Source organism: Tubulanus polymorphus, chromosome 10, assembly GCF_964204645.1.
Source record: "Tubulanus polymorphus chromosome 10, tnTubPoly1.2, whole genome shotgun sequence".
Lineage (NCBI taxonomy): Eukaryota > Metazoa > Nemertea > Palaeonemertea > Tubulaniformes > Tubulanidae > Tubulanus > Tubulanus polymorphus.
The window spans coordinates 8,086,765-8,101,567 of NC_134034.1; the positions used below are offsets into that span (position 1 = coordinate 8,086,765).

The 14,803-nt window shown below is 38.2% G+C and overlaps 1 protein-coding gene across 2 annotated transcripts in view; it reads left to right on the plus strand.

Moving 5' to 3' along the window:
- The first annotated feature begins 202 nt into the window (after window positions 1–202).
- Window positions 203–14,803, plus strand: part of LOC141912054 (E3 ubiquitin-protein ligase Zswim2-like) — a 115,344-nt gene continuing 100,743 nt past the window's right edge. The window contains exons 1-7 of one of the 2 annotated variants that reach the window (XR_012620114.1): window positions 273–362; window positions 820–861; window positions 1,015–1,108; window positions 1,611–1,847; window positions 1,935–2,395; window positions 2,485–2,819; window positions 3,396–3,578. Coding sequence is in view for 1 of the 2 variants with exons in the window: in XM_074803230.1 (XP_074659331.1) it covers window positions 213–362 (150 nt within the window). In the remaining variant the exon portion in view is untranslated. Of the gene's footprint in view, window positions 363–819; window positions 862–1,014; window positions 1,109–1,610; window positions 1,848–1,934; window positions 2,396–2,484; window positions 2,820–3,395; window positions 3,579–14,803 lie in introns of those variants that run through there. The other variant, XM_074803230.1, reaches the window with a different exon arrangement.

The window sequence follows — 14,803 nt, forward strand, 5'->3', positions numbered from 1 at the left end:
TCGAAGTGTGGGATTTCTTCATTTATTAGTCGACTAGCTTCGAAAACCGAACTCCCGCCGAGCTCGGCGAGCTTCTTCATTTGTCTTCGACAGCAAGAGTGCCGGGGTTCGAACTCACTATTGACCAAGAATTGCGCTCACTCTACTATCGTGCCTTCGATCAAGTAGTTACTGATCTCCAGGAAGTTGATGCTGTAAACAAATTGAAGAGGATGGCCCGAAACGTTTCATGGAGAAAATCGCTTTCTGACGCTGTAAGCTGGAGACAGGATCAAGCATTGAATGAAACAATTTATATTTTACGAAATATTGGACCTACAGGATTTTTGATTAAAGAAGAAGGAGAAAACAAGAAGTTCAAGGTAGGCCGAGACTTTCACAGGGGCTTCTTGTCACAATAGCTATGTTCACGGGAATTTTTTTAACGGATCTGTCATATCATGTTATATATCAAATGAAAGCCTAAAAAAAGATCTTCCAAAGGCAAAAAGAATTTCTAAGATTGACCAATGTACACAGAAGTTACGTGCCCTTGAAAATGTAAGGATTTCAAAAATTTTCTGCCGCAGTATTAGTAAAAGCAGCACTTAGTGATCGCTCCCTAGTAACCAGTCATTGTTGCGTTAATTATTGTATTTAATTGATTAATATTTTACATTTAACATTTCTTAATTAATTTAAGGTAAGTATCATATTATAAATGGAAAGTGTATGTAGAAAACAGTCATTTATAAGTCACGTAGGAAAGTGTGAGGAAAAATGTTAAACGCAACGATATTTTTTCGTGAACTCCAAAAATTTTTTATGATGTTTACCTAGAAAGCGTGCATGGTGACGTTTTGATATAACTTCAATGTCGAGGTTAGTATAACTTTAGTTTTAACTCTAACTGGAATTTTAGATATCTAGAAATAAAATAACAATTATGAAATAACTAATATTTATAACGTATTTATAAATACACTGACTAATTTACAGCACTGTGATATTTCCGCTTTGTATTTCTTCTTCCAGTTTCTCAACATACAATGCATCATCATTATCGTACTTGATATTGAACCATGACGAGTAACCAGGAACAGAAGAAATAACCGTAGCTAAAAATTTGGTGAGTACGCCGCTATCATTTGGATCGTCTTCATTTTTTACAAGCATTTCATGACTGATTGTTTTCCCTATCAAATTTCCAGCTCGTTCTCTTTCCGTTGCGGTTGTTGGAATCGCTTCTGCTGCTTCGACAAGCTGAATGACATTTGCTTGTAGTTCATCTAAACTTAAATTCCTTCTTTTCTTTTCATCTACTCTCACAGAAAATCTGTATATAGAAGCATCATCCCATTGCTGCTGGAGAATTATCTCACGGAACCTTAGCTGTCCCTTCAAAGCCATTTCTTTATCACTTTTGGTTTTCGGATTATTCAAACTCTGGATAACATCTTGGGGAGTTTGCCAAAAGCCATAATACATGATGTCTTTGATTATTAGTTCTCTTTCCTTCATTTGCCGTTCTCTTTTTTCAGCTAGCGCCTTTCTGCGCAATTTGTAAAGCTCTTGTATCTTGCGGCGATCAGTCATGGCTTTCTGTACAAGTGCTTCTTGCTGTTTTGTAGGTTTTGATGCTAGCCAGTCTTGTGTCTTGTTGAGGGAGAACATAATATAAGCTTCAATTCCAATGTGATTGATGTTGGGCTTGAATCTGAGTAACTGATCAGAATAGGCAAAGACTCTTTCTGCAAACTTATTGTGTAGCTCAGCACTTCCTGATGTTGAATGTTTCTCATTAGTTGAGAATTCACCTCCCTCCAAAAATTCCTTATACTGTTCCTTGAGCAGATTGACAATAGCAGGTAAGATGACGGAAAGTTGCAGTTCACATTCATTATCATATTCAGATTCTTCTATCAAACATGAATATACATGATCTTTCTTTACAGGATATATGTCGCTAAAGACTTCAAGTTTGCCATTCATAAATTCACTGATCCTGGCACTAGCACTTTCGATGTAACTGATGAGCTCTGGAACAAATCGAATGAGGTCTACCATTTTTACTGTTTTATCCTCAGTGAGCCTCCACAATGGTCCAGTGATGAATTTACTGATTAGCCCTAATGCTTTACATCCAGCGATATTGTCTACGGATTTTAGGTCTGCAAACACAGACTTCAAGAGGCGATTTGGATTATCGACCATTTCCAAATAATCAATCATCTTTTTGTGAAGAAAGTACACAAATCCTCCATTGAAAAAGATGATATTGAATCGATTTCCTCGAAAAGGAACAATTGGTATACTTCTGAGTTGATGATGTTTGAGGAACTCAGTCAGGAAACTTTTGAAGTGGGCATGACATCCACTTTTTTCATCGGCACCCCTTGCAAACGCTTTTGCCGCGGTACGTATCAGACGAATGACACCTGGCTCCGATGGTTGTATAATCTGTGGCCCTGTTACGACCAGGTCTTTTTCTTTTTGTTGCTGCAGGAGGACTTTCTGGGTGACTTCAGCCACCTGAACAAAGCTATGTAAGCCACAGAAAAAATTCGCTAAACTTTCGATGGGTGCTTTGTCGTCTGCTGACATTAAATTCCAGTTAGAAATCGTCTCAGGTAATATGTTCAATCTGTAGTTGGAGAGGAGTTCGTGCCACTTGAGCTCAGTAGCTGCACGATCGGACATTGTATTCTGAATATTCTTTAAAATGTGTTTGCCAGTTGTATTAGTTGTTTCAGAGCATCTGTCATCAATGTCTTGTATTATTTGTTTGAATGTATGGAGGGTGTCATCTGCTGATTTGGTGGTGAGGTCTCGCAGTCCAAGTACGTAATGTTTTCTGTCTTCCCCTGTCACGTGAAAACCCATGTATTTCTCTCCGAATTTAGATGTTTCGTCAGAATATAATGTTGTATTCTCTTTACGACTTAGTTCATCCCCCAATTGCATCTGGCTTAAGCCTAATCGTTCGATGTTCATTCGTCGTATAGTACTAGTATTTGGCAGTTTTGATGGAGTTTTCCCAAGATATTTAAAGCATGAACTTATTACAGAATTAACATGTTCACTTGGAACATGATGCATCAGTAATTCATAAACCAGAGCTCTGAATTTGGTGTTATATACCCCGTCAGTTTCTGTTTGTTCAATCTCACTGTTCAATCTAATATTTTCTTCATACATTCTACATTTTTCCTTTAGATCTAAATTGACTTGCTGGCAGGTTTCAAGTTCTCTTATTATATCAGTACAGTTATCGCAAACCTGTAATGCAGTTGATGATGTAGATCTTTCTAAATTTTCACTCTTATTTTTGTAATATCGCTTACTTTCAGTTACTCTTTTCAGCTGTTTTTTCTTTTCTTCTAAGATGGAATTATAACATGGATTTTCTTTTTCAGGTAAAGGTGATGCAGAGTAACTGTGATCAGCTTGCTGTTCATCTTGACAATTGCGCTTATTGGACATTTCGAATGGTGTTCGCAGCCATTTTTGAAGTTCTTCCTACAAGAAATGAAATTTGGCTAATTGCTTCACTGGAGAAAAAACTGAATTTATATTTTTGTCTCCCTTCAAGTTTATAATACTGCATTTATAAATTCCATCATTATTGTAGGACTGTAGAGTATTTTTCATTCTTTATTAAAATTAATTGACAAAAAACTCTATCTTATGTTTTTATCAACTAAAAACTATTATATTATAAAAACTATTATAGATTCGAGATGGTCGAGAATGTCATTTTCTAATGATGAGATGTAACTCACAATTTGAGGATGATACCAGTCAGTAGTATCCCTGTATAAAAAAGAAAAGGGAGCTAACTAAATCGAAGTACGGTCATCTCTAGTCAGTAACCTGTCTGTGGTTTAGTTTCACGATCGGATATTTTCACAAACCACAGTCAGGAATGGGAAGGTCATTTTTGTATGAAATCTTCGTCAGCCAATTTGACTGACGAGTAATTTGCCTGGCATTTCATTGTCTCTTAAGATATCTGTCTCATTTTTGTTGTAATCGACGCACAACAGATTAGTAGTTTGTCTGATACCTATAACACCTCACCTGACGATCTTAATCCATGTGCAAATCGGCCGTAAAATGAGAGTAAATTTCCGTCCAGTCAACAGCTGCCATTTTGAAAATTACTGGAGGTACTGGCACCTGTGGACTGAGGCCAGGACAATAGCACAAACTAACAAAGCGAAACGACGAAATTTAAAAAAATTAAAAAATCAACACTTATTCACATTTTTCTTTTACCAGAAATTTATTATTTCATTATTTATTATGGAAAACACGAAGACTTGAAATAAAAGTTGGAAAACCATCAAAAATAAAAATTGTCGTTTCGTCTTGGAAGTTTTATATAAATCCTTGTAGGTCCCCTTGTCTTATCATGCCACATGTGCAATACAGAGAAATGGCGGCCAATGGCGAAATTTGTGGAGAATTTAATTAATTTCTCAAAATAATGTTGATTAATCACTCGAAACATACATAAAATTGGATTATTTCGAAAGGTACCTGTGTTAGTTTGTGAATTAAGCCATTAATTGTGGACTGAAGTGAATAGAAAATATATTTTTGAAGTGTTACTTTTTTCAACCGTGTTTTGGTCCTTGTCATCCCTAACGTTGGTATAAGCCCATCCGATTATAAAAAGCTTACCACCAACGATTAGGTAACTAACTAGGTCATCTCATACCCAGGTCAACTCGTACCTGGTCAAGTCGTACCTGGTCAAGTCGTACCCTATCTTTGGTCAACTCGTACCCTACACTAGCCAACTCGTACCTTCCCGCTTTCGTTGTTTATAACTTTCAAAATGATATTTCCACCTTGCCTATCAAACCCTGGTTCCTAATCATCATAGTTCCAACAAAAAATATCAGTGTTTATAATCCCGTGGCTGTGTAATTTACAATGACATCTATTGGCGCTATTTCACTTTCGTACCCCCCTCCCAAAAGTTTTTATTTCAGCATATTTATTATCAGGGAGGTCTGTAGAGTCAAAATAAATTACTTTTGACAAAAAAAAATAATTTTTTCCAAGCCAAAATTCTGATAATTTGGGGCCGATTTCCTCGATTCAAACCGACGGGTCGGCCATGTTTCCGCACTAATTACCACCTAAAAACACCTGAATAAATATATCTCAATAAATGGAATTGAATTGAATTGACATAATTTCGTTTTTGGGTACATAACTTTTCTTCATCAGGACATCTTTAAATCAATAGCTAAGTATGAAAATAATGCAATCATACGCGTTATTTTCAGAGATGGTTATGTTTGAAAACATGGTTTTTGCAAAGTTTTTATGTCATGACATTTCAGTGGAGGGTTAGCAACTTTGAATGACATCCAATATGGCGTTGTTGACGTCGCGAATCGGCGAATTTACACGCGATTTAGGGCCCAAAATAACAAAATTTTAACCTAGAAAAAGTAAGTTTTTTGGGTCAAAAGTTACTGATTTTGAATCTCTAGACCTCCCTGATAATAAATATGCTGAAATAAAAATTTTTGGGAGGGGGGTACGAAAGTGCAATAGCGCCCATCTATTGGTAACTGTCGACACTACTCTAGGATATTCAGTAATCAGTAATCAGTAGTTTAGACGTGTGACCAGCGATGGTCTTTCATCGCTAATTGAAGTTGATGTAATTCGGTTAATTTGATAAATACGGGAATTTGTCTTTTGACCCCTAATAACAATTTCGCTTTTTTGTTTCGTTGAGTGCGCGAGAGGTCGCTAAAAGTCGTATACATCCACTCCGGTCGCTTCGCAGTGTTTATCGAGGCGGGCTTTGAAAGAGTTTAGTGAAGGTGCCTCGATCACATCGGCAGGTAGACAATTCCATTGATTTACGATTCTGAACGCGAAGTAGTGCCCTCGTAGGCTCGTCTTACATCTCAATTTTCGAATCTTTAGTCTATGACCACGGGTGTGAGTGTTTGTCTCCAGCGGCGGTACCAGTTCCTCTGCATTTGAGTAAAGATTGTAGAATATCTTGTACGCTTCGATCATGTCGCCCGCTTTCTCCTGTGGCTCAAACTAGGGAGTTTAAGATATTCCAGTCTTTGCCTGTAGGAAGTGAACGTATATTCTTGAGAAGCTTAGTTGCCCGACGTTGAACCGATTCAAGTTTCAAGATGTCTTTACGTATCGACGGGTTCCAAACGGCAACGGAGTATTCCAAAACAGGGCGAACTAAGGCTTTGTAGAGTTTCAGGAATAGTGATCTATCTGAATGACTCAAGGAATGTCTAATTGTGTAGAGTAGGCCTACCCTATTTGCTGATTTGGTTATGTTGTTTATATGGGATTGGGGTTTAAGGTCGTTTTGGATGAGGACACCTAAGTCACGTTCTTCACTACTCGATTCAAGTGTCATGTACTGTCTTGTTTCATCTGTCATTTTATATTCACACGGCTGGTGGCGTTTTCCGATTCTCAGACATTTACATTTTCCAGGATTAAACGATAGTTGCCAGATTCGAGACCAAGATTCAAGTTTATTTAAGTCACTCTGTAGTGTCTCACAGTCGTAGATAGTTTTTATTCAGCGGTAAAGCTTACTGTCGTTGGCAAACATCTCGATATGGCTGCTTACATTCTCGGTGAGGTCATTTACAAAAATGAGGAAGAGGGTCGGGCCTAATACTGATCCCTGAGGAATGCCACTCTTGACTCTGGTTGGTGCGGAAGACTCGTTTTCGATCACAACTCTTTGTGTTCTGCTGATCAGGAATGCTTCGAGCCAGTTTAACAGGCGACCAGTTATTCCGAAGTTTTGTGCCTTCGCAATGAGGCGTTTATGTGGTACCGAGTCAAAGGCTTTTTGAAAATCGAGATATATTATGTCAACGGAGTCTCCGTCGTATAAGAATTTATTCCAGTTGTTATGACATATTAATAGGTTTGATGTGCAATTTCTCTTTGGGAGGAAGCCATGCTGATTTGAAGAGATAATGTTTTCTGTTGTCAGGTGGTTCATAATTTCGTCCCTAATAAGTGTTTCTAATATTTTGCAACATATGCATGTTAGACTAACTGGTCTGTAGTTTGATGCTCTGGATTTATCGCCCCTTTTATGGATCGGCTTAACTATCCCCATTTTCCAATCCAATGGCAGTGTACAGGTGGTGAGTGATTTTTGGAATATTAAACTCAGTGGCCTCGCTATCTTGTGGGCTAGGCCTATTTCTTTCAACAGTGGGGTGGAGGTCATCTGGGCCTGGGCTCTTGCTCACTTTGAGGTTTTTCAGTTTCTCTAAGACTGATGCAGATGTGACATGTTGATCCACATGGTCTAATGTGCTACCTACTGTCAGCGGCGTAGGATGGGGGATGTTGCGAACATCCTCTGTAACGAACACACTGCTGAAATACCTATTAAAAATCTCAGTTTTTGCAGTGTTTTCTGTAGCGATGCCCTCGTCATGAAGAATGGCTGCAACTTTTGATTTTGTTTTAGTCTTTGACTTTGTGTATGCCCAGAAGGCTTTGGGATTTGTCTTTGCCTGGCATGCCAGTTTATTTTCATATCTCTTAGTAGCTCTCCTAATTTCAATTCTCGCTTTTTTTCTCAAGGTATGGTATATTTCGTTATCTTGATTAGTTTTAGTTTTCAGGAATTTCCGCCTGGCTTTTTGTTTGTCTTTGATGGCTTTCATTGTTGTTGTGTCCATCCATAATGGTTTTTGTCTGTATTTTCGACCAGGCTTTAGAGATCGTCTTGCAACATGTTTGTCGCGCAGTTTAATCAGTTCGGTTTTGAAAAGAATCCAAGCGACTTCAACATCGTCTGTCGCCTCGATTTTGTTTGACAGTTCTCCCGTATCAATGCTCTGCCTTATAGGGCCTAGCCTCATAGTCGCCGAGGTCATATTTATGTATTACTGTGGATGACACCTGGGGGTTCTCTATATTTAGCGCTGTAGTTGAAGGTGATAACTATGTGATCGCTTTTTCCTATGGGGTGGTCATAAGTTACTTGATCAATGGCGTTTTCATGGTTTGATAGAATTAGATCTAAAAGACTCGGCTGTTGATTAGACCTGTACCTAGTTGGCTCATCTACGAATTGGCGAAGATAGCAGTCATTTACCGTTTCAATGAATAGGCTTGATGCATGGTTTCTATTGGCTGTTGATGCTTCAGTCTCCCAGTTTATTTCAGGGAAGTTGAAATCCCCAGTGATCAATAGGTCGTCGCAACCCTTCAGTTCCTCTGACATGCTTCTAATCATGTGATTTAACTTCATATTGTTTTCAACAGTAGAGTTTGGGCTCCTGTATATAGTACCGATAAGAAGGGAATGTCCATCCTCTTTGAGAACCCTAATCCACTCATTTTCCGAGGCACTTATTTTTGAGGTTATTTCATTTATTATCATATTGTTTCTAACGTATATACAAATAGATCTCATTTAGATTATGTACAGGGGCTTGGTATCCAGGTAACAACAGTGAGTTGGGGTTTACATTTCCTAACTTTGATTTTCTCTTTGGTTTCACTTCAGTTATCATGATGATATCAGGATCCTCTCTATATACAATTGCTTTTATCACGTCGATTTTATTTGTCATCACGTCGAGATTCGTGTATAGGAATTTCATGTTGTAGTTGGGGGGTGGGTGTTGGTGGGGTGGGCAGTTCTCTCCTCCGAAAGGGCCGTTTCTGATTTTTAGATCTGTCTCTCCAGCTCTTTGTCTAGTGGCTAGTTCTTCCTTCAGTTTTTGTAGTTCATTCTATCTCCGGTCGAGCGGTCGGGGGCAAATTTTAATATTGGTGCCTGCGTCCTTTTATCCTCAGGGTGTATTAGTTGTTTGCCACTTACGGTGTTTAAGAAGATCTCGCTCTCCCATACTGTTGAATATTGCGTTTATTGGCCTCACAAAGTTAGGTTTTTTTTCTGCCATACGAAAGGCTGTAATGAGGGTAGCTTTATATTTAGGCCTACGTTAGTAGGTAGGGCGTTTAAACTAGAGATATCATGCCGTTTTTCCTCGGCTGGTTCATCTAGATCATTTTCGAGGAAGTCGTAGATTACCACGTTAGTGCTTCTTCTCTCTCTGTCTCGTCGTTTGGTCATAGGCTTCGATCTTTTGGTCGACTGTATTTGCCAAGAGTTCGGGTTTTAAGCCAACTCTATCGTTTTTTAGTTGGTCGACCTGTATTCTGAGTTCGCTAATACCCACTGTGGCATTACTTACCTCCTCGGTTAATGGTTCAATTCTTTCGGTAACAGTTCTATTAATTTCAAATTTAAGGTTCTCTTCGATGGTAGTTAGTCTTTTATTCATCTCGAGGAAGCCGGAGTTTGAAGATGTTTTTAGGTCTCGGACGGAATCTGCGAGTTCTTTAAAGGATACTACTGAGTTGCAGCACGTGTCACAGGTTATTAATAAGCTTGGGATATCGACCTCTTCCATAATAAGAAGAACTGCTTGCGGGATGTTGCTACAAGAGTCGCATAGGTAGTTTTGACAGATTGAACACCTAATGTTCGTGTTTTTGGTTGACCGCCAGCATTTGGAATAGGTATTTGGAACAGGTGCTTTTGCTACTTGCTCCTTGAGTTCTAGGCTGAAGGTGGTCTGTGGGTGAATGTGGTTTCGATTTGTTGCGTTTTCGTTTCTTGCCGCTAGGTTTAGTTGGTGTTTCGTTACCATAGTTTGGGGATGAACTATCCATAGGCTGCCCAAGTAATTTGTCAATGTGACTCTGAGGTGTTTGGGCCATGAGCAGGTTAGCAACGGCTTGGCTGGTCTCCGATGTGTTTTCTGCGTCTCTAGTTTGGTTCCCATTGCTAAGTGTATGTCCAGGATCAAAGGGGACATGTCTTATTTAGACCTACTGACTCTTCATCAGTAGATGAGAGCGACGAATAAGGAGGGCTATCCTCTAGGGAAGAAGTACTGTCTCTATATACTCTGTCGTTCATTCTGTCTAGGCTTATTTAATCCTTAACTGTTTTTTTTTATTTATTATTTTCTTCAAATATTGGGAGTTAAGTTAACCAGTTGTTTGGTGACACTGTCGTGGCTGGATTTGTCTACACAGTACAGGGCAGTTTTCGTTTTTTTTTTCTTGATTTTAGAGATCACTGGGGGAGCCTCTGTTTACCCATTTATAGGAAACCCTGAACGAGTAATAAATATACTAACACAGTCTGATTTTAGTTCGTTAGACGGTTTACTTACGTACGCAATTTTATTTAATTTCATACGCAATCATAATATTTGACCAATTAAGTTGTTCTCCACAAACCGTAGTGATTGCGCGCTGCAAAAACCGGAGTGTCTGGTTACTGTTAGCAACGGTAAACAAAAGTTTAGGTGATATTCGGAAACAAGAAAAAAAAAATTATCTTACGAACCGATCCACTCAATATCCTCCGAAAATATGAATCTTCACGAGTTGAGCGACTAAATCTCACGAAATCGGGAAGAAATTATGTTGGTTCAATGTCTGTTATTGTAGTTTAAACGTCCTGGTTCTCGTATGACTAGACCACTCCTGCGCATGCGCACTCTCTCTCTCTGGGCTGCTGAAGAGTAAAAGACCAAGCCCGTAGCCAGGAGGGTTCGTCCGTTCGAACGAATGCCCCTTTTTAGAAAGTGCCCTTCATAATTTTAGTAAAATAATTTTTTCGATCCAAATTGTGACATTTTATGGTACAAAAACATTTAAAAACAAAACCCAATAGTTTGAGTATGAGTGAAATATTCACTAGATGCTTGGAGAATGCATCTTGGGGAATAGTTTGAAAAACGTTTTCTGGGGTCGGTCTGGGCTTGCTTTTGAGATACAGTATATGTAAAAGGTTCCCTTTTTATAATTTAAGAACGCCCTTTTCAAAATCCTGACTACGGCCTTGAAGACACATTGTTAATGTTGTCGTTAAAAGTAAAACGGATATCAAAACACACTGGTCGTACTTCTATTAGGCCTATATTTTCTAGTTCTTAAAATCAATCGTTCAAAGCCACGTAAAAATATCCAGCTCGTGGCTGGTTAGATTTATTTGGAAATTATCAACTTTTTCGACATCATTCATTTCACTTGATCAAACTTGTAAAAGAAACAGCCCCGGAAGATGAACTGATTACAAATTTTATTATAGCTTACAAAAGGTCGATTATCATTTTTAATTAATCTAATTTTTTTTGATTCAACGTGCGTGTATTATCATATTGCCTTGAACTCTGAGAAATCTAGTCATTGAATTTAGACGAATTGTTAGGATAAATTAGCACTTAGATCTAGATCAATAGGTAATATAACAGTCTATTATTTGAAAATGGAATTATTAAAATTTGGAATCCCTTCATTTTCGGGGATCCAACTTCCCGGTCAACGACTGTATTTTATTTGTGCGTGTTCAATAAAACGATTTACCAATTACTGCGATATAGTAAACCATTAATGCTCTTATTGGCACGGCATGTCTGTTTCAGAAATATACACACCAACTCATCTAAATAAATAGTGAACCCGTGTCATAGATATATGAAGCTGGTCACCTGGCGGATGTTTTAGAAAACTAAATAGATAGTGAACCCGTGTCATAGATATATGAAGCTGGTCACCTGTCGGTTGTTTTAGAAAACAGAATAAATAGTGAACCCGTGTCATAGATATATGAAGCTGGTCACCTGTCGGTTGTTTTAGAAAACAGAATAAATAGTGAACCCGTGTCATAGATATATGAAGCTGGTCACCTGGCGGTTGTTTTAGAAAACAGAATAAATAGTGAACCCGTGTCATAGATATATGAAGCTGGTCACCTGGCGGTTGTTTTAGAAGACGAAATAAACCCGTCTCTTACATTTCATCCAATATACGAAACCAACAAAAAACTGGGATTGACATGCTCCTTTTATTCGAGACAGCTCGCTGGAAAAGTCACGAACAGATCACGGTACCTTTTTTATTTTTAATTTGAAAAAAAAGATTAACTGCTGGGTCCTTAATATTTTTGCAAAGAACATTAAGTGTAGAGAGTAATCTTTAGATTATTGATTGACGATTAAACAATGATTCGCTGATCGCTTCTCCAGCAAGGCTGCTGCTAGACCACGCCACCACATACTAAGTTTTCGGTAATCCACTTAATGTATCAATCTTGTTCTGCTGATCACAAGTAAAAGATGAATTTTTTAATATACACTTGCGGGTCTCATTTTTGGCATACTTTTTACAATGTTAAAGCTTAGTGGTCATTTTCATCAAAGGAGAAAAAATACTGCTGGGCAATTTTCGGGGTTTGTCAAATCATTAGAACTAATTACATAGCTTCCTACATCGCCAGCAGGTGTAAACCTTGACAACACCCGTTGATACTCCGTCGGCTGATCATCAATTGAAAATGTTTATATTTCTGTAAATCAGTTCTAAGCAACTTCTCAGTTAGCACGCAATTAATAATTCGTTCAGTATATATTAGATGTGTTTTCCGTTGCTATCATTCGTGGAAACTGTCCATACCTGACATGATTGATGAACGTATAATTTTTTTCACATGTTACAATATATTAAGCGGTATAAAAGATCAGCTCTAACCTGATTCGTAGCCACTTCGGTACTAGCTTTACAGCAAAATCACTTATCTTACTTGAAAATATCTACTTTATCCACGACATGTCTTGGGCACTAGAATATGACGATGCACGCAAAAAAACATTCCTCTTCGTATCTGGAAACCGCGCGTTAAAGAAGAATGGGGATGAGTTTCCAGAAATTGAATTCATTGGCTGCGGTGATACGTCTGAACAGCTTTAGGTAAGTGTATTTAAATAATGTATTTGATATAATATTTTTCTTTCTAAATGTATTTGATACAATATGTTCTAATGTAATGTAAGATAACCTATGCATTCCATTCAGCCAGGTGTCACTGAGGTCGTTGTTTACTTAACTATTGACCTCCTGAACATCGGTTGGAGTAAGGATGTTTTCACAATTTCAAAAAAATGAATATTACCTGGTCACGGATATGGCTCAATAGACAAAATAACGCAATTAGTGGGAAGAGGGAAATAAGTGAAACTTATATATCGATGTAACCAAAGGCCAAGTGTAAAATTGTCAAATTGTCCCTTACACATTAGTATCAATGTAAATATCTAACGGATTCCCTACTCAGCATTTCAAGTTGACAACATACGCACCAGTTAATGGATCGTTAGATTTTGTTAGAATACTTTCGTCCCGTATTGTTTGGTCATTTTTCTCTTTTTTCTTTTTTTATGCGTGCATACATATATTTCACTCATCCTTTGATGGATTTTGACAACATTCTAACCGCATGGATCTCTCGTTGAAAATATTCCTGAGAAATTTGTTTCACAAATTTGCAACCATGCCGCTTGACGACGATATATAAAAATAGTGATCATTTTCTACTATACTCTCCTAGGATAGGATACTTTTAAAAAGAATCATTTCAGGAACTGTAACCCTTTCCAAATAGAATTTATCCTCCTCAGTTTTTATTCAATAACTAAATCGCAGCGCGTCTATTGCCAAATGCGAGATGAAGCGTTTTCGTTCTAATGCGTGCATTTGAGTCTACGGGTTATGTTTCACTAAAATTGTCCCTATGGAAAATGATATTAGTTTACTCGATTAGTACACTCTAGCGTTGTATTAAGCCCCCATCCGTTCACACGGGTGCCAAATGGGCCCGTCCGCTCTCTTATTAAGCACTAAAATAAAACGATTGAAATACTCCCTAGTAACTTAGAGAGTTTGGTATTATAAGTTACATGTGTATTTTCAATCTAATGACCACGCAATAACGAACGCATAACATAAACGTCTCTCTTTCTTTCTCTGATAAAACTTGTCAGAAGTTTACTGATTTCAAAATTTAACGGTTAAAGATAATAATATATATAACATGTTTGATACGGGCGATTCGCCGGGCGATCGAGTCGGCCGACGAAATCGTCGTCGCCGTGAGTGGCCACACGAGCTAATTTTTCGGGCGATTTATAAATTCGCCGCGATCGGGCGAAAAAATACGCTCGTGTGCCCCTACCTTATCAAACATGTTTGATATTTTCGGCCGATTATTTACGCCGGCATCGGATCGCCCGCAAATTCGTTCGTCTGCCCGCACTCAGCGAATTTCGCCGAGCGATCCATTTTTATCAACCAATAGGATGCATTGTTGATATCATGTGATTCGTTAACTCTCTCCCTCTTAGTGCCAGTCGCTGACCGAATTTCGGTTTGATCGCTATGTGTGCCCGCTCGTATCGGGCGTATTATTTCGTCGGCGAATTCGCTGGCGAATTTAATCGTCGCGATCGGGCGAAAAAATACGCTCGTGTGTCCCTAGCTTTAAACATTTTCGGGTATTCCGGATGGTTTTTATAGCCTTGATGAGGTCGCATACCACAAACCAATTGTGCTAAAATTTGTTCCTCTTAAATTCACGGCAATGAATCAAAAATATCAAAGTTCAAACATAAGAAACAGTGTGGTCTCCATGGGTTACAATAATTAAGAATAAGTTAATGAAAACAGGCAGAAACTATGGACTCTAGATGAAACTGAACTTGCAATGTGAGCAACTTAATTGGCCATGACAGCTCCACCTCTGTGATTAGTCTAACTCAGATGGAAACATAAACATTCTCTGCTATAGTGCGATGATTATCTCTTGCTCATAGGTCCTTGGTGTGCTGTAGGCTTATAGAAAACCTAACTGATAATATCTTATGTTCGTTTAGAATTCTAGTTTGCAGGAAGTACATAATGTCCTATGATTCAATATATGCATCTT